This window comes from Anastrepha obliqua, chromosome 3, assembly GCF_027943255.1.
Source record: "Anastrepha obliqua isolate idAnaObli1 chromosome 3, idAnaObli1_1.0, whole genome shotgun sequence".
Lineage (NCBI taxonomy): Eukaryota > Metazoa > Arthropoda > Insecta > Diptera > Tephritidae > Anastrepha > Anastrepha obliqua.
The window spans coordinates 92,338,077-92,359,403 of NC_072894.1; the positions used below are offsets into that span (position 1 = coordinate 92,338,077).

Genomic DNA, 21,327 nt, shown 5'->3' on the forward strand with positions numbered 1-21,327 from the left:
TTACCATCACTTTTTAAATGAAAATTTGACGATCCGTAGAATGCTCAAAATTAGATTTGACGTCTTGTCTCACTGATGCGCGTATAATGTGACATTTAGCAGTGCAATGGGAGTGCTGTAATCTGCAAGCAACCACCTTCAAGTGTGTTAAGCTTTAATCGCACGCCTTGATATAATATTTTTCAATCTTCTTCTTCTTCCACTTTTTTAAGCAGCTATGAGAAGGTTGGCAAAGATTTGCACTCTTCAAACGATGACAAACAGTTGAACAGTTAAAAACGGTTGTGCGGTTGAAATTTAGAAGCAAACTTTAAGAACACAACATACATATAGAAAATATCAGGAAGAATATCTCGATTTACATAGAAATGCATAATCGTAGGACTTGTAATAGGATTTTTTGTATTGAACTGCCAAAATAAGTGAATGTTTAGAGGAAAAATTACGTACAGCACATTTTGCAACAAAAAAGTGATAAATAGATGTACCTTCACTTGCATTGTACCAATTTAGTGCTTTGCCATTGTTTTCTGTTGTTGCACATCTTTTGCCGTTCATTGTTACCAATCACACACACATATATATACAAGTAAACGTAACTTTAACATCGTCGATCGAATCTGTTACTTCAAAGCTGCCTGATTGGTGACCCTTTAATAAAAGTGTTCGATACGAATTACAACTCAACATCAACCAGATTTATTTGCACTTTTATTTATCAACATTCAAATAATCCCAAAGTAAGTGTTACATTTCGCCGAAAGTGAATGCCAATTATGAAATTTTGGTTTTTATTAATTTTTATGCCATAAAGAGTCGTGAGCTAAAATCACTTTGCATATGTATGTATTTATTTATGCATTTTCATTTGAAATGCAGATCATTTATTGCATGGATGTCAAGTGCGGTTAATTAAATGCACCCAATTTGACACGTGCGTCGAAAGAGGAGGGATATCCAAGTGAAACAAGTAAAGAAGTGTTTAAGTTGGAGGGGTACTGAACCGAGCTTAAGAGTGACCGGTTCCATGTCCAATGCGCAAATTTCATTCATATAGTCTATCTAATGGAAGAGTGACCGGCAAAATTCGAGCTAGAGTTCGGTTATAAAAACATTTAAATGCGCCTTGCAAACTTACAAATTTGCTTTTACAAAATGAGTTCCGCGTATAAAAAACGATTTCAAGCAAAAGTTCGAAAAATGTCAATGAATCTACAGAAAAATATTTGAAGAATTTGAAAACGTTCATAAATAAATGGTATACCAAAGTTTAAAACGTTAACGACTTTTCCGCGTCAGGCCCAAAACAAAAACTACCTATCCAAAGAAAGATCAGAAGTTCATCGATTTGTTTGTGACAAAAGCGCAATCACCGTTGCGATTCGAGGATGTTTTTATAAAGAAAACCTGGACTAAGGGAAATTCAGAAAGGGATTGGGCAAATATAATATTCGCGAATGAATTTTCCTTTTGAGCGAATAGTTGCATACGTCGGTCCTGGTGTACTGTTAATAATCAACTACTTCAACGAACTGTTAGACATCCAGTTAAAGTCAGGCTATAACCGTGCGAAGTTTCAAAATATTTCCCTTCTTACAATTACATACATATCTCGAAAAATGTAATTCTATTCTGCAAATTTACGGATGTTTTCTTTTTATATTTGTGCGAAGTTTTTAAACTTTTTAAAGTAATTTTAAAATTCTTGACAGCTAACATTTTTTATATTTTTTAAGCGTCAAAGATACATACCTTTTCAGCAATAGTTTCACGTTGTCATGTCCCAACATCTGCGGTTGTGTTTGTTAAACGAAAAAGAGTTTCAGAACGAAATCAAGATATTATATTTTGGTTGAAAAATAATCCAACATTTCTACTGAGTTAAATGCCAACTCACTTAAAATACCTCTTCGGAGAGGCCTGCAATACCTAGTTTTTCCCTTGTTCACTCCGCTCGCAAGCATAGGGCCTCGACAAAATACTTCCATCGTACAGCGTTCTGGGCTGTTGTTTTTGCGCCATCCCACGTGATGTCGGCACTTCTACCTAGCGCAACATTGACCTTCTCCAAGTATTATTTGGCGGACCGCGACCTATGCTCTCATGCGTGTTCCAATCCAGTGCCATTCTCGTGATGTTATCTGGTGGTTTTCTAAGCGTGTGACTAGTCATCGCCACTTTCTTCTACACATGATGCGGAGGCATTTGTTGACGAAAGATTGTAACCTCTCTACGATTGTGTAAGAGACCAGCCATGTTTCCCTTCCGTACAATAATACTGACTTAACGAATGAGCTGAATGTTCGCAGTTTAGAGCGTCTGGAAGTTTGCGAACTCGCCCATACAGTATGCATTCGTCCGAACAGTTGACATCTTCGTCTACTCCGCCGTCTGCTGTGATAGAGTAGCCGAGGTGGCAGAAGTTTTCGACAAATTCCATTGGGCACTCATCAACCATTATAAGTCTTGCTTTATTGTGATTGATTCTCGTGGCTTTGGTCTTGGCTTTGTTGACTTCCAGTCCGACAGTGCGCGCCAGCGTGTCTAGTCTGTCTGCCTTACCTTGTATGTCAGTGAGTTTGTAAGAGAGAGGTAGATGTCATCGGCGAAGTGCAGGGCCTCAAGATGTCTGGTGGAACTCCATACAACGCCTCCTTTATGCAGAGTTAATTGGCTCATGACGTCATCTAGGACTCTGGCAAAGGAAAGGGCTGACAGGAAACAACCTGCCTTACCGCTTCGTCGGTGGTGAATGGGTTTCTGATTTTGCCATTTTGAAGCACTATCAGTTTGAAATTCTCATAGAAGCCTCTGAAGAGGATTATCTTAGCGGGAACTCACTTTCTACTAAACGCTAGCCACAATGTGTCTCGTTTGATTGTGTCTTGCCTTCCTAACGCCTTCTTAAAGTAAACGAACAGAATTTAAAGCGGTGAGCGCCACTCAACTGATTGTTCTACTATGATGCGAAGAGTATTGGCTTGGTCAACACAGGTTCGGTGAGAACGAGATTTGCTCGTCTCTTAAGGTGCGTTCGATCGAACGTATCGAGAATAAAAATTAAACACCCAATTTTAATTCAAATTCAAACATCCATCTTAAGATAGGGGGATTAATTTTGCCCCACCTTGTACATATTGAAAAATGTTCTCCCTTGAATGGTTTTCGCACAATTTTTGGTATGAAACCATTTCTCTTGCTATTTTTCACATGCTAAAAAACTATTTCCTTTTAAATTAATACTTTGAAAACCTAAAGTAATGGAAGGAAACACTTTCAGGTCGGCTTAATCCGTATGGACTTATGCATGACCTCCATCGAATTAATCTCGGTTTCGATATCCACAATGAACATATAATTTATAATTGTCGAAAAAGTTTTTAAAAATTGCGATCCCCTCGGAAAGTAGTGGCAAAGACACCAGTTGCTTTTCTCTCATGAAAAGATTGTCATAAAAACTATCTGTCGTTCGGTGGCAAGGACAGCATCAACACGGTTGACCGAACACCTAATGTATTAAACAGCGCCAATTGCATATATACACCATGTACAAATACATATACATATGTATATATATGCCACAAATTAAGTTTTTGTTAGTTTTGTGGGAGCCATAATAAAAATTTATGTCCAACTTCCTCAACGCTAATCACTCTAAACTCGGACATAGCCGCATATTGTCAGTAAAGTTACTTAACAACACCCTTCGCCAGGTATGTACGTATGTACTTGAAGTAAAGCGCGAACTTGCAATTCAAGGAAATTTAATGGCATTGCTCTAATTATTTGCTTCCTTGCTCTCCGAGATGTATGTATGTTTATTGATTTCACCTTTCAATTTCCCGAATTTTCACCAGCAAATTGCGGCTAACCACTTCAGTGCAGTTAACCGTTTGCGAACAATCCAGTATGTGCATGTGGCATACACACCTGTGTACTTGTGTATTGCAAATATGCAAATATTTGCCTATTAATCGTGCCATATCTTTACAGACTAACAATGTTGCACGCTATTCACCCAATGACTAGCTAATAAATATGTATACAAATTTATATATACATGTACATATACCTGTATATGTATTAGGGTGATCAAGCGTACTCGTTTCAAATATTTGTTGCATTACAAAACTCAAAATTTAGGTTGTATGTAACCGCATAAAGGAATCGAGATATATAGACATACAGCCCGGTTAACTTGAGTAGAAGCAATAAACTTTATGGAAGAAAATGGTTGATTTAATCTATTGATTTGATCTAGTAATCCAAGGTTTTCTAATAATTCAAGGGTACTTTGTCCAAAAAAACATGTATCAAAATATTATCCCAGCTTCATACTGTTCTTGATTAATTGATTCACTTGAATAAAGGTGCTTAGTTTGCCTACATTATTTGCGAATTAAGGCTGTGAAAAGGTATCGTTTTTAAGCATTAGTTGTATTTGGTCAATAACTTCTTAATTATCTTAAAATAGGAAAGCAGAAACGACAAATCGATATCTTGACCTCAGAGCGACTTTCAATCGCCAAAGTCCAAACATTGTGGAATTTTACGTGAAGCATGGTGCCTTCTGTGGTAGGAACTATAAAGGCAGAACTGCGGTGGCTTTAACACCAAAGAAAACTCGCAAAACTCTTATTCAAATCAAATACCGCTCTTCCAACAGCAAAAACTAAATAAACGGCAAATATTGCAGCCAGCAAATGCATTATTCGAAGAGCTATTCTAAAAGCGCCAAATCTGAATAACACCAAATTAAAAAAAAAAAAACACCTTTGAATAAATTTCGTAAAGAACCCCGCCACGAGTGGTGGTTCCTTAGCTTGGAATTCTTTTTTCCCGGTGAATGGAAAAAAGTAGTATTTAGTGACGGAAAAAAGTTCAATCTGGATGGGCCAGATATTATTTCCATGACTTAAGAAAGGAGGAAAGGATTGTGTGGTGGGAAAAAGCTATGAAATTCTGTTGCAAACATCTATTCCCGAGATTTGTGAAACATTTGGCCACATTAATTGGATCTATCAACTGTATAATGCACCTGGACACACTTCATGTATGGTCAAATCTTGGATTGCGTCGCCATCGTATTCCCCAGATCGGAACATAATTGAAAATCTAAGAGGACATTCTCGGAAGGTTTATGAGAATGCAACAACAATTGAAGTAAAAATGCTTTAATTCGAATCAATAAAACGGCCTGGTCTGAAACTTCCCTAAGCTATTTGGAAAATTTGTAGAATCCCATTCATCAACATATTTACGAACTTATAAACAAGATGGCAGCACAAACTATTAAGCTTTAAATAATAAATGTAAAAAAAAATTCCTATATTTATTATTATTCTTGCTTATTTGGTTAGTGCCTCTATTCAAATCGAGCACAGTATTACAGCTGCTGAAGCTTTTGTGCTGCGAAATACCGTTAGATGTAATAATATTTTGATGCATATTTACTTCTAGGCAAAGTACAGTCTTCACATGAATTATCAGAAGCCCTTATGTTAATAATGAGAGGAGTGGATTTTCCCATTTACATTCTGTCAAAAAACTCATCAAAATTTATTTTGTCACCTTCAAAATAGGCTCCATTCGAAGCAATACACATATGCCCACGATTAGTCCAGTCATCAAAGCACCTTTTAAACACGTTTGAAGGGATCTTCTTCAGCTCCTTCAGCGAATTCTCCTTATTGGCCTCTATTGACTCAAAGCGGTGGGCGCAGTGTGGCAATTTAAGTTTTGGGAAAAGGAAAAAGTCATAGGCGCTAAATTCGGTGAATACGAGTTTTGGTCAAAAAAGTGTTCGACGATGTGTGAGACGATGAGTTATCATGGGGCAAGATCCATGAGTTTTCTTTCCACAAATTCGGCCATTCTCTCTCAAATCTCGCATGAATTCCAAATAATATTATTTATTTATCGTAGAACCATTTGAAATGAATTCCGAGTGCACAACACCATCATAATGAAAGAAAACGAGTAGCATGACTTTCACTTTTGATCGACTTTCACGTGGTTTTTTGGGTTTCGGCTCATGTGGATAGCGCCATTCAGCCGCCTGTTGACTGCTTTCCATGTCAAACTCATATACCCACATCGCATTACCTGTTATGATGCGCTGGATAAACGTTGGGTCCGCATTCACTTGCTCAAGCATGTCTTCAGCCACCTTCTTCCGATGAATTTTTTGAAAGAAATTCAACTCTCTTGGAACGAGTCGAGCAGCCACGTGTCTCACGCCCAATTGATGGTGTAAAATGTTACAACTTGATTCGTGAGACACTCTAAGGTCACCAGCGACGTCCCTCAAACTTAAATGATGGTTTTCCAGCACCATTTTCTGGACTTTGTCAACGTTTTCATCCGTTGAAGACGTTGATGGGCGACCAGATCGGGGCAAATCTTCCACGACTTCTCGGCCCTCTGCAAAAGCCATATACCACTCGTAGACCCGTGTTTTGGATAAAGCACACTGGCCATAGGCTTTTTGCAATAATTCGGGACACGAAATCCCGTTCAAAACACAAAATTTAAGACAAATTCTTTGTTCGATATTTTTATCCATAGTGAAAATCGCAGAGCATACCTGCGGTTGACTGATATAATTAAATGCAAAAATCCAGCTAATTCAAAGATCTCGCTCAAACTCTGCAACACTATAGAGGAGAGTTGTACCAACATTCCAGGAAAAAAATGTAAAACTATGTTTAACGCGCGCTTTTTAAATGGACAATTCCCTATATTTTTTAACCGTCCGTCCATCCGTACGCATGATGACTCAAGAAAAAATTAATATACAAGTACTTCAATGGAGCTTGGTACACATATTACTCTTTGTCCAAGGTATTTTGTTATTGAAAATGAGCAGAATCGGTGATTAACCACACCCGTTTGCCCTATAACCAAAAACGTGATATCTCTTATAAATTAACTGAATTACTCAAAGTCTGTGCAAATAAAGAACCAAACAAATAAATAGGACGCAGGCAAAATTTTGAAATATGCCACTTTTGGGTAACTGCGTTTATCTCGATAATGCCTAAATAAAACTCTACCAAATATGGTGCATAAATATCATTGATATCGAATAAAAGTGTGGTACAAAATTCAGGCTAAGACAGTAAAAGCATCTTGTCTCTCTATGAGTTTCTGTAATTCCAAAAATTAACAGCCAGTATCAATTAAATTTTGCTAAAATGTGTGCTAGTTTACTTATATAAAATTCAGACCAGGCCGAATTTTGTCTTCCTATTTTATTTATGTAGCAAAACAATTAACTGAGGGTTCGAACTCTATTCGCGGGTGGAATGTTTATATAATTGATTATCAACTCCATCCACAACGATTTAATCTACTTGAATTCTGATGAATTTTACAAGCGAAGTCTGAATTAATGAGAATGAATCCTTTTCTTGAACCTTAAGTATCGCATTTTCCTGTGCTTCATATGTGGGGAAAGACAATAGCCACTGTGGAAACTCTTAGAAAGCACCGGCAAGCCGATATCATCGTTTTTCAATCCGAGCACCCTAATGTATCCCATAATCATATAAATCACATCTACTTATACTCGTATATGTTTGCTTAGCAAACCTACATTCAGCATTCAACAATGTACTCGTACCACCATGAACTTCAACTGATATTTTCCTTGCCTCTGTGTAATTTTTTTCCTTTCCTTTTATTAGTTTATTTTTTATTTTTTGCTTGTTTATTAAATTCATTGTACAAATCATTGTTAAAATCAATATCTATACCTAGATAGCCATTTGAGCAGCATTGCAATAACAGTAAAGAAGAAATACATTTATTTTATTACTAAGTGCAAATAATATTTTCACCTTCAAGTTCAAGTCGTTTACATTTTAATGTTATATATAGTTATTTAAATTAATTTACCTACAAATTTTCTTGTATGCCTCTGTTGTTAACATTTAACAAAACACTAACTTCGGGTACTTTTACTGATGCCTGGGAATAGACTTTCATTTTACCTATTTTAAAGTGTGAAAAAAACATTATATTTGCAACTATAGACCTATTTCAAAGGTTTCGGCCAAGGCAAAGCTTTTTCAAAGCATCATCCAGGGCAAATTATTTTCGTTGTCAAGAAAATGGTGTGGTATACGCAAGGATAATACCTAGATAGCAGGTCTGCTCGTTAGGTATGGTGAAAAAAAAAATTGAGGGGAACTTTGGATTTTACGTCATTCGTTTGTGACAAAATTTAGCTTGGTGAAACACAAAACCGAATGACGTCGGCATATCTGTAAAAATTCGCTCAGAGCCGAATAGTGGTATGCTAGGTAGTACACCTCTAAAAATCTTTTGTAAAATATTTTGCCATTTTAAATTTGGTAGTCAATGTGTGAATAATCTTTAGTGCAAAATTATCAAGTGGATATAAATAGTTTCTTTTTATCGAAATGCCGAAAAATAGTGACCTTTGTTACGAGAAAAATGCGAGAATCCAAGTTTTAAGTGGGGAAGAGAAGCCCCAAGTTGAGATTGCCAATTTAATGGGACGTTCGCAGTGCGCAGCCGAATGTGCTATTTAGCGATTTGCGGAGATAAAATCCCGTCATCAAAAAGTGAAGAAAAACGCCTCACTAGGGTACGAGACGACCGAAAACTTGTACGTGAGCCTCTCAAGGATGGTGAAAAATCCGCTTCAGTCGGTGCAGCGGCCTGACGAAAGAAATTGGAAAATCCGTTAGTGCTCGATCAGCTAAAATAAGTCTTCTGGCGGCAAGCTTGAAAGGATGCAAAGCCCGAAAGAAGCCGTGGGTTTCAGACAAAAATCGGAAAAAATGAGAAAGATTGGTCGAATGTTCTGTGGTCTGATGAATCAAACTTCGAGGGAGACTTAGTTTACATTATTTTAAAATATCCACAACCTAGTTTCTTACCCTAGTCCAATTTCTAGGAAATAACGCAAATCTTACAAAACGATTTTTTTTCCTTTTCACATGTATTTGACACATCTGGTGTGGCGTTCTTGAGGCGACGGGTTGCCGAGGAATACCATCCAGATTGTGTGATACCCACGCATGAGGGACGCAGCTTTGTGATCTGGGCTGTATGACTACTGATCGTTCGCGAGAGTCGCAAAGATGTATTACAATCTGTACTTTTGCCTTCGATAACGAGCATTTTCGACGACACTGATTTAGATAGAGTTCATTATCATTCATTATTGGCCAGCACAATGTCTAGAACTAAAACCCATAGAGCTCATGAGGGCTATTAAAACGTAAGATAGAGGAACACAGCATAACGTCGCAAACAACCCAAAGATGCTTTATTTCATGAAAGGAAATGCTTTAATTCATAAGTATAGCCGAATGTGCGAATCTTGTACGCAGCGTGCCTCAGAGGATAACTGCAGTCATCAAAGCAAAGGGTGAACCTACTAAATATTGGTGTTTTCATTCAAATTCAACAATTAATGGGATGACTAACACTTTAGTCCACGGCTGTATATAAAAAATTAACAAAACTCTGCATCAACCATAACTACCTCTTCAACATCTGTTGGTCTATTCATTCAACGTCTTACTGATACACTACAAGATTTCTAATTCAGCACTAGAAAATGTTGAACGGTTCAAAGATCTTGGTGTTTTTTTCTTCAAATTTAATACTCATATCGATCATATAGTATCTAAATATTACACACACACCATTGAACGAAAATACAATATATTCGAAATTTAAGCTAGCATTATGATGAGATACTATGCACTTGCGCCAACGTTTTTTCCAATCTTCGAAGCCCTTCGCGCACAAGCAACGATGTGTGAGCAGGGGCGTTATCGTGATGCAAGAGCCAATTTTTGTTGTTCCACAAATCTGGGCGTTTCCCACGGGTAGCTTCCGTGGGTGTCAGTTCCGCATACCGAGGTCTTTTGGAAGACGCAGAAGGACCGGCAGAGCCGCATAAGGCATTTCTTCTCAAATACCGATTTTTTTGGTTCTAACTCGTATTGCCATCACACCAAGTGTCATGTACAATATAACAGTTTTCCTTATATTATGCATACTATCCAACAACTGGCACTAATATTGCAAATATCATTTCTTACATGACTTAGCCGTTCACCAATAATTCTCTCTAAAAGTGGTTGGCCAACTGCATAAAAATACGAAAATAAACTGTCAGCCAGTCATCATCCACTTTTCCCGCCGTCTATAATTTCCCGCAACTTGGCGACTCACTGTACATACCATATATTTGTGTCCTTATGAAATTATGTTTCTTTCATTTTGGCTTCAGCATCGTCGGCCCGCTTGAAACTAACGTTTGTGCACTTAGTCGAGTAGATTACCTCATCACAAAATCTACACGAAACCAACTTCAGTATAAGGTGTTAGTTTTATCTTACATACCGACACTCATCATAAACACATGTGCATATGTATGTATGTATATGACTCACTTGTTTTAAGTAGTTGCATTTTCGAAAACTTGGAGCATTTCTTTTTATTTTTATTATTTTTAATTCCAAATGAAATTAAATTTTAAATGGTTACAATTTCGTCATTTCTCAAGCCAGAAAGCCATGTTTGGCCTGTGCCGCCAAATGTTGTAAATACCGCGCAACTACAAGTGTTTTATGTATGTATGTATGAATTTGTAGTATGATCTTACTTTTGGTGGTAAGTTTATTATCTCTTTTTCTATTCTTCTTTTATTTTTGGTATTAATGAACAGGCTTTTACGCCACCAGCAGTAAACTTAGCGAGGAGTTTTCTACATTTCCCATTTTAAAGCGCCGCCACAATAAAGACCGATTTGCACGTTAGGATTTTTAAAACACCCCTTTCGTCCACAACTTTCATCTCTTTTACTTTAAATTATGTTTTATTTCACCTGTTCCCATTTGCTTTTAGTATACTAGTTAATATACCAAATTTATCATACAATTTGTGTATACATATACTTGCTGCTGAATATTAAACAGTCGGATAGAAGGAAGCTCTTTACTGGGTTTTTGTGTAATTTAGTGAGGCCAAACTAATTTCTCCAAAGCAAAGCTTGTTTTGCCATTTCTTGTAAACATAAATGAGTAATTGGAAAATTATTGCACTCACTTTAAAGAAATATAACTTATTTATAAAAAGGTTTGAACAGGTGGAGCAGGCAGCGGGAGCAGCTGCACTTTAAAATCTAATAATATTTTAATTATTGTTTCTTTTGCCAGATCTTTTGCAATTTCACTTTCTCCTTTGGGAAAGGGAATGTAGTGGTTTTATTGATAACTCTTAACTTTTTCTCAGAGTGAAGAATATTTCATTGAATTTTTTTTCTTGCAGTATGGTAGACACGTAACTATTTGTACTAAGTTGCACAAAATAATAATTATACTACAGGTTAGGTGAGGTCGACTTGGCTGGCTAAAAGTCCTTACATAGATCTATTGGTCCTTAGTGGTACCAGATGGGGCTTGACCCCCTTACGTTTCCTTGTAATAAGCCTGCGTCTTTTTCGAATCTAAGTAAGCTCTGAAGCTCTAACTCGAGAGACATTCTAATCTCTCATATCGAAGAGCTCCTAAACATTTCATTCGGGTTCTAGCTAATGCAGGGCAAGAACATAGAAGATGCTCTAGAGTTCCCTCTCTTCTAGTTCATTCCAAAATCTGCAGCTACCATTGCTTGTTATTCCCATTTTGTATGCGTGTGCCTCTAAGAAATTGTGGCCTGTCAGTATATCTACGATAGTTCTGCTTTCCTTTCTAGACGGGACTAGTACGAATCTGACATATTTATCTGCATTCTGTGTACATATGACTTTCGCGGTTTTGCAAGTGGCTAGATTATTCTAATTATACTAAAAAAATTATCGTAAGAAAGGCCGAATAGTTTAATTTTGAGCTGAAAGAGGCTTTATACTTTAATTCTAATTAATTGCTAATTAACTTTAAATTCTAAAAGGCTCTGAAGTTTTCAAATGTATTTCTTTCTATTCAAATATCAGAATGTGATTTTATAAATAAATGTGTTTATATTAAATTAGATAAGGCGCAAAGTTTTGCTAGTTTAATAATTTAAAAACTAACTAAAAGCTGAACTAGGATCTTTCAAAATATTAAAAATTAAATTTTTGCTGTTGAATTTTTTACAGCAGCTATTGAAATACAATCTTCTGATCATATGATTCAATAATAGAGGTTGCGTAAGGTTTGGCAACTGATTTCGGATGCTACTTAATTCATTGATGCAATTTGGAAGTTAGGGAAAATGTAAAAAAGAGTGATTTAATTTGTTACATCTACTTATATATTGACAATACACATGATTGACATCTATATGTGCCTAGTTACTGAGTACTTTATATACCAGGTTAGGTTAGGTTTTTATGGCAGTCGATTTAGAATAGCCAAGTAACTTCCACTTTGTAGAAACCTCAGTGTTTATTTATCATGAAACCATTTAAATGCTCTTATGAAGCGTAGAATAGATTCATAAGGTAGTCAAAGGATTATTTTCCTAACAACCTTGTTCTACTCCTAGGGAAGGCTGAACAGTTACAGAGAAAGTGTTCTACTGTTTGTTTCTCTTCCTTGTCTCTACAACTTCTGCAGTATTATTGAGAAAATACGCCAAGCCTAGAAGAGTGCCTACCTAACAGCCAATGACCGGTGACACAGCCTTCGAGATGTTCTCCCTTGAGAGGCTGAATATTTCTCTTTATCTTTTCTTACCTATTTGCGGCTAAATTAGCCTGGTTGTCACACAAGCGTTTTCTTCTATCCATGACCTATTGGCCTCCTACAGAATATTATTTTTTGTCTTTGCAGGTCGCCATAGGAATTCCAATATTACCTCTGTTTTCAAGCAGTGGAAAATTAGCACCCGGTCCCAATATCATTTAGAGCTTCAACAACATAGACAACAACATTTGATCTTAGTATAACTGCCTCCTTTGATTTGATGGCCGCCTGGCTGTCCTGGCTGAAGATATTTATCGTAGTTTTTGTTACGGCGTGCGTGTTAAGGTACACAGTTAGTAAACGCTACAGTAGTCCGGAAGTCGGAAAGATAATTCTGGTCCCAAACCACAATATATATATATTAGGCTGGGTCGATTTGTGGGGAGACAAAAAATCGCCCATTGCTCTGTGAAAACCATATTCTAGGGATCACAATAAGAAACTTTGCCGAAGAAACCATACCTCTAAAACGAATTCTGATGTCCCCCAATTTGGGTCGAACTTTTTAGTTTCTTTTCTCATGTAAAGGCGAAAAATGGTGATAGTATTTTGAAATGATTGTATGGGGAACCCCCCAGGGGAGTTCCAGGGGGTGTGCCACTGGCATGGGTGGATCGGCCGTCCAAAGTTAGTGGGGGTCGGTCATACATTTGGACTCGATTGGAGCACTCTAAATGGGTCAAAGTGGGATTTTTTTTACTCTCGTTACTACTCTGAACTTGAACAGATGAGTAGTGGAGCTGTTAGCACAGAACGCCCAATAATTGTTTTACTCCACTCTCAGCTACTACGCTAGGAGCTCAGAGTACTAGTCAAAAAAAAATTTCAGTACTCCCTGTAGTTTGAGTTGTAGCAGAAAAACTTAGAATTGGCCGGAGCCCTAGTTGTGAGATTATTCATGGGTACTCCACCTAGGGCGTCTACTTTCGCTTCTGTTGCGCTACTGCTACTTTTTTCGGATGTACACTGAAAACATGACCGACAAAGGAGCGTCAGTATACTGCGAGAGGAGAGCAATGTTTTCGGTAATATTGTTGCTACAAAGTAGTTAATGCAAACCATAAAGGCTTAGATCTTTGAATTCATGAACAGATTGATGTAAAATATTAGCAATACTATACCGCAGTTGTTGGACATCTCGGCTTATTCACTTGGCATATGATTGTATGAAATCTGAAATTGAAGTAAGTCCTCATCGGCTTAGAAAGCGCTTTTTCATGTGCATAAATTTTGAAGCATTAATAAGTATTGAATGGTGCTGTGTTATAGCATATTTTCGAAAGAATCTGATAGTTGGCCCTTTGCATACAGATTATTTTCTTTTACAAAATGTTTACAATGTATGTGTATATGTATGATACATATGTATTTAATTGCACCACAACAGCGCTTGCAACATTATGAAAGTAACTCACAAGCACATATGCACAGTCACTACGAGCGCCTCCGAAAGTTTGTTGCAATAGCTGCTGATTAAATGATTTTAAAGTTCAAACCGTTTGACCCTTCCTTTTGTAGTGATTTGCAATGAAAATAATAAGGAACTATGTAACTTACTTACATTTACTAGTTGAATATTTGCTAGAGGGCACCCTGTGTTTTCTGCCAGTCAACGAGATGGTTGATAGCGGTAAGAAAATATGCTATCGCTGTTAATGAAGTGTTGTAGTCATATATGTATAAAGAGTGTTGTATATGCGCAGTAGGGTGCTTCTTATTTTTCCACTTTCTATTGATAAGTATTAACTTGCGCCGTGCATGCGAGCTTTGATTTGCCGAGCATTTCGTTCCATCTTCTTTTTATAGAAAAAAATTACAGATACAAGTCCCACAATGTAACTAAATTTATATTAAATTATTAGCATTTCAGCTAATTACTTATCTTTTCTTAAAATAATTGTGTGATTTATGTTACACTATCGCTTATTTTTAATTTATAAAAATCCTGAAAGTACCAAGTACCACCTTTCTGAAATTTTTCATTCGCTGGTAGCTTCAAAAATGCGTAAATATCTTAATACCATGAATACTTGAACATGTATTAGCTACAGGTCTTAATATAGTAAACGGATTTGTACCAACAATACAGACCCAGTCTTTTAGACCTCGTTATTACGTCCAGTATTCACCACATTCACTGATGAGTTTGGCTGATTTGTCGTTGCTCCGATTGTGCTGCATTTTGTTTTCCTTGCTGGCCAACATTTGTGCACCCCTACTACCTAAGATTCGTTCTGCCTGAGAAAATACTTCCTGTTCAACATTCTTAAATCTGACCAAATGTTTTTTGTATCGGACATGACCTAATATTTTATTCAGTCCATGTGTCGTTTAACTGACCTTCTGTTAGTGGAATTTTCATGTATCGTAAAATCGCCGATTTGTCAAATGTCATCAGGGATGTGTGTTGATTTATTGAGACATTAGACTTAACTTCTTAAATAATAACTTCACTAGATTTTGTAATGGTCATGTCCCTCCCTTGTGAGGTTTTCTGAAGTAGCTGGCCCATATAAATAAGCCTCAATCGACTGATGTTCTCTAATCTCCTCTCTCCATTGGGAATCCTTATATAAATATGAGCTTATTTTCAATCCTTTAGCTAAGTTAATATATATTAGTAAAAAAGTAGTCATACCTTACAAATAATTATTGTAAACTACTCCTTAAATAGAAGTTTATTACAATATAATTAAAGAAAGTACAGATTTTCAATTTCGTTGATTGTTGGGTAAAAAAAAAATTAACTCTCGGAGCAAGGTGCTGCTGAAGAGGATCATGGTGAAAAAATGTTTACAGGGGTTGCCAATATCAGACAGTTAATCGTCTCTTAGCGAAATCGGCAGAATCAGCTAATGGGCTGACGGTTGAAACGATTTGATCATTAAAAACTGAGAACGTATGAACTTTTTACCGACCTTCAGCGCCTCGAATTATTATTATTTTATTGTTATTAATATTAGTATTATTTTCTTTTATTTCTCAGTACCACATCTCAAACAACTCAAAAATTTTTTAGGCAGATCTAACTATAAAAATTATTGGGAAATAAAGATTAGCAATATTAGGCACTGAAATTACTTTGACTTTTAATGCATGCTGTCCTCTATCAAATTTCAATATTTAAGCGTGCTGTTGTTGTTTTTGTTATAAAAGTTTCAATTTGGCTTTTTTCTATATTTGTCTTATGAATTGATACTCAGAAACAGAATTTCGTAAGTGAATGGGAGGGAAAGCGATCGAAGGCTAAGCATGAGTATATGCAGAGTTGACTACAGAAAGAGTACAGAAAATTGATTTATAAATATATAAAGACAGCTTAGAAACCAAGTAATTTTTTAAAGGAAAATATTTTTTTAAACTTGTACTTTTAGAGTAAATTGTTAAAAACTTTTCAGTCTCCTTTTAATTAGTGTATTTGTGGTCGGTCCTCAACAAAATATTAGTAAGGTTAGTTTAGGTTGAAACGGTTGACACACTCATGTTCATGGCCCATTCTGTGCACTTTTTGCAAATTGTAGATGATCCCTCATTTCCATAGTACTAAGATCTTCCAATTCATTAAAACATTGTCTCGCTAAAATGGTAAATAGTAGACGGAGGTATGGATTGGGCAGGACAATGGCACAAGAAATGTGTAATCGTCTCTTCCTCTCTCTCATCTAGACAGCTTCTGCAGAAGTCATGTGTTTATATGCCCTTTCTCTGGGCGTGCCGGCCTTTTACGCGGTGCCCCGTTATAACGGAAATCATTGAGAGTCGGCCACAGATGTCGAGCGATTCTGCAGCTGGTTTCATTACGTCATCTTTCGTTCGCTGCTCTTACAATTTTCTCCAAAAAAAGTAGCTTACAAGTCATTAAGAGTATGGCTATGTCACTGGCTGTATACTCGTCAGTCAACTTGGGACTGAGTCTTGCTAGTTCAATGGCCCTATAGAAACTCTCAATGTCACAATGGTCAAGAACTCATGTTACCTTTGGGTGAAATGACTCAGCCATCTCGATAAGAGATGTGCGGCATATCATGGCTACCTTGTAGATTATCGATTGCTTTTTGAAGGATGTTATCGCCGCCTGTAGGTCCCTCCATTTGAGGAACAACATCAAAACGCACACCACAAATAGGAAGAGGAGCTCGGCCAAATACCCAAAAAGGGTGTACGCGCCAATTATATATATATATATATATATCGCCGGCTGGCTATCAGTAAAAATGTATTTAGAGATATTATCTACCGGTATCGCAGAACACTGTACCAGTGTCACGGCAAAATGTTACTAAAGTGATTTTACTATATTTGGCTACTCTTGGCCACAATAGTGCTATCCCGTACGCCTTAGCCAAATGTGTTATGCGTGACTACCATTTGGTAGGACCCCGACTCGAAACCCCATAAAATAGGCAGGCAATGGCAAAATCCGAGTGTATTTCTATCATGAAAAATCTTCTCATACACTCATATGTCGTTCTTAGGCGGCGTAAAACTGTTGGTCGCTCCATTTGTGCAACAACATCAAGACGCACCCCACAAGTTGGAAGATGAGCTCGATCTAACCCCTAATAATTCTTTAATACATATTTTGCCAAACATATTTATTCAAAACTGGCTAAATCATTCTATTGAATTATACTGATAATGTGGCGAACATTTCTATCATTTCTTTTAAAGAAAATCCAGTTACTTCTCTGGTACTTAAATGTATCAACCTGAGAGCATGAGAGAAAAATATTCACAAATTCACTTATTTGACTGGTACTTTTGAGTACATTTTTCTGCATTTAAGTGCAATTTGTTATCAAATTATGTACAACTAATTTCTTTCCATTACTGGTTAAAATTTGTTTCACAGAGATTGAGTAGCTGGTCGCAAATTGTACTGAGTAGAAACATAAAATATAAGACATACCGAAATGAATTGAGTCATCGAAATAAAACATTTGTATATGTGCTGCTCATTGTATCAACTAATTTCATATATGCAATACATTACCAATCTTGCCTTTTAACTTTAAATATTTCCCACACTACGCATATGTACAGAAATTCATTTAAACAATTTTTTAACTTTCAGACTATGTTGATGCGCATGCGAGTAGTGTTTGATTTCATTACCTGCATAATATATCTTCAATTGTCTGCACATTTTTTGCCACCTTCAACGGCTCAACCCAAGCAGAGTACGCTTTTTTCTGAGTTTTACGCCGACTATAAAAACTACCACAACAATGATGAGGTGAGTATCAGCGGGGTAACGAAAATTCATATCCATGACAATAGTTACACTAACCCATAAATTTTGGTACTAATTAGATCTTGAAAACGCTGCTGCAAAAGTGATTCGAGTCGCAGCGAGCGGCTCAAATTAGGCGAGAAAACGTGAAATACAGAATGAAATTTAAAAATTCGCACTAAATTATTAGTTATACAAGAAAGTGAGCTAATGAAAAAATTAAATGTAACCGAATTCGAACGTAAATTTTGTCAGTTAAATATTTGTATGTTTGAGAGTGCACATGTGTAGTAATTATTTCGGGTTATTATTTTTAATTTCAGCTGAAATATGCTTATCACTACTACATCGACCATCCTGAGTCAATAGTGCATTTGCATCATCAGGAGGAGCGTCAAGGCACGAGAGTGATCGGCGAGTATGGATTACTGGAGCCCGGTGGTTATGTGCGCAACGTCTATTATATGGTGGACAGCAGTGGGGGTTTTCGTGCCATTGTACGCACACGAACAGCAGCAAGCAGCACACAGCAAATGTTGCAATTGCATCAGCAACAGCCAAACAAACCAGTACAACATGCAGAGCCAGTAGCATTTATCAATTGAATAGATAATAGCAAAAAGCGTAAAATGAGTGGAAATAGTATATAATAATAGAGAGTTTATAAATTTCTATTATTTTCTATAAATATCTACTTTTACGTCTCTTTATAATACACAATTACTCAAAGGCAAAATTGGACAGTTCGAAGCTGTTATGAAATTCGAATATATTTTCTAAAAGTAAGTGGAAAGTCTTTTTATTTCATCAAAGCAGGAGTCGAAAAAAATTCAATATATATATATATATATATATATATACAGTGCACTCGCGGTAACTCGAATAGCCGCTAAGTCGAACGACGTGCTAACTCGAACACATTTTTTTCCCTATTGACTAGTTTGTAACTCGAACAATATTAAAGCGCTATAACTCGAACAAAAAAACAAATTTATTTGTACACACATTCTTTTCAAACATGTACATTTTGTAATATACATACATACATATGTAATAGAATATGTATATAAATTATATGTATACTAGTGTATTGTCCATATGAATATTTCGACGTTAATATCCCGTTAGTTTTCTGGGAACAACATCTTGCATTGACCAAATTGCTTTAAATTTGTCATTTGTAGTGTATCAGTGCACGTGAGTAATGGATCGTAAAAGGTTGAAGTGTTTAACATTAAAAGAGAGGGCTGAAGTCCTTAACAAAATTAAACGTGGATGTAGTGTTACTTCTCTAGCGGAGGAATATGGGGTAGCCAAGTCCACCATAAGTCTTATAAAAAAGAAAGACAAGGCAATTTTAAAAGCAGTAAACAACACGTTTTTGGGTCCTGGGAAGAGGAGAACTTTAAAAGCTTCTGAGTTTCCTAAAATGAAAGCCGCTTTATACAAATGGTTTCTGTCCCAAAGAAAAAAGAATTACCCAATAAGTGGACTCATCTTGAAAGAACATAACATGAAAAACCTAATTTACAGGTCGAATTTACGCTTTATGATGTTAACAAATGGAATGATGGTGCCGAATTTACCGACACAGAAGTAATAATTGAAACTAGTGATTCTGAGTCTGAGTTTAACAACACAACTGAGACATGTGAGCGGATATCATCTGAGGGGGCAGTTAGCTCTATCAATAAGGTAATTCAGTGGGCCACAACTGAACAAGTAAGCCCCGCAAAGGTTAACACTCTTCAACATTGCTGCAGGCAAGAAAAGACAAACACACATTACAACTTTCTTTTCGGCCTAACTTTTCTGTTAAAGCTGACTTTTTTTGTGTAACTGACACAAAGACTGCCAAATATTTGATGAAAAATATTGAAACGAATTAATTGTTTTAAACATATTCATGTTCATATCCATATGTAAATAAATAAATAAATTTAATTGAAAAAAATCGATATCGATGACTGTTTTTTTAACATAGCACACTCAATTGATAAGTCGAACAAATTCGATAAATCGAACAGCGCCTGTTTTAATTAGTTCGAGTTATCGCGAGTGCACTGTATATATAATTGGCGCGTACACCCTTTTTGGGTGTTTGGTCGAGCTCCTCCTCGTATTTGCTGTGTGCGTCTTGATGTTGTTCCACAAATGGAGGGACCTACAGTTTCAAGCCGACTCCGAACGGCAGATATTTTTATGAGGAGCTTTTTCATGACAGAAATACACTCGGAGGTTTGCCATTGCCTGCCAAGGGGCGACCGCTATTAGAAAAATGTTTTTCTTAATTTTGGTGTTTCACCGAGATTCGAACCAACGTTCTCTCTGTGAATTCCGAATGGTAATCACGCATCAACCCATTCGGCTACGGCGGCCGCAAAAAATGCAACATACTATAGTTAAAAACAACAACAGAAACTTCGTTTGTCTACAACAATGTGTGAGAATGCTATATTAGATAGTAACACTCAAAATTGCAGTAAAAAAAAGTTAATTAAAAAAAATACTTGGAGTACAAAATGACGGCAACAGAACCGATTTTTGAAATCATCTTCTTTATAAATGAGCTGACTTTTCATATATTAAAATTCATAAGTTGGAGTTCTTTGAAATTTTATAGAAATAATACAACTTAACAAATGTACTTCGATTTTTGAGCTGTGCTTATAAAAAGAAAATTTACGTCACACATATGAGGGCTGATAGGCGGCCGCCGTAGCCGAATGGGTAAGGAGTTTGGTTGTAAAATGAAAAATCTTTATTTATTCTTGTAAATCAATTTCATCCCCTTCAAAATAATCCCCTCTCGATGAAATACACTTATGCCAACGATGTTTCCAATTCCCGAAACATGCCAAATAGTCCATTTCCGGTATAGCCGTCAGCACCTTCTTCGATTCAGCTTTTATCTCCTCAATCGACTCGAAACGCGTTCCCCGGAGAGGTCTCTTGAGTTTTGTGAATAGCCAGAAGTCACACAGAGCCAAATCAGGCGAATACGGTGATTGCGGAACGATATGCGTGGAATTTTTGGCGAAATGGTCACGAAGAACGAGTGCAGTGTGAGACGGTGCATTATCGTGATGCAAAAACCAAGACTTGTTGGCCTATAATTCTGGTCTTTTTAGACGAATTGCTTCACGTAAACGACGCATAACGCTCAAATAATATTCCTTATTAACAGTTTGGCCAGGTGGAAGGAATTCAGAGTGCACCACACCACGAAAATCGAAAAAAACTGTCGTCATGACCTTTATTTTTAAACGATTTTGACGTGCTCTTTTTGGTCTGGCATCGCCTTTAGCACGATATTCGCTTGATTGGTCGGTTGTTTCAAGGTCGTAAGCATAAATCCAAGTCTCATCTCCCGTAATG

General features: G+C 36.7%; 1 protein-coding gene across 1 annotated transcript; it reads left to right on the forward strand.

Annotated features, from left to right (window-relative positions):
- Positions 1-605: 605 nt before the first annotated feature.
- On the forward strand, positions 606-18,582 carry LOC129243034 (cuticle protein 18.6). Its single transcript, XM_054880085.1, has 3 exons — positions 606-740; positions 17,791-17,952; positions 18,273-18,582. Exons 2-3 carry the CDS (start codon positions 17,794-17,796, stop codon positions 18,552-18,554), a joined length of 441 nt encoding a protein of 146 aa, XP_054736060.1. The 5' UTR covers positions 606-740; positions 17,791-17,793; the 3' UTR covers positions 18,555-18,582.
- Positions 18,583-21,327: the final 2,745 nt, after the last annotated feature.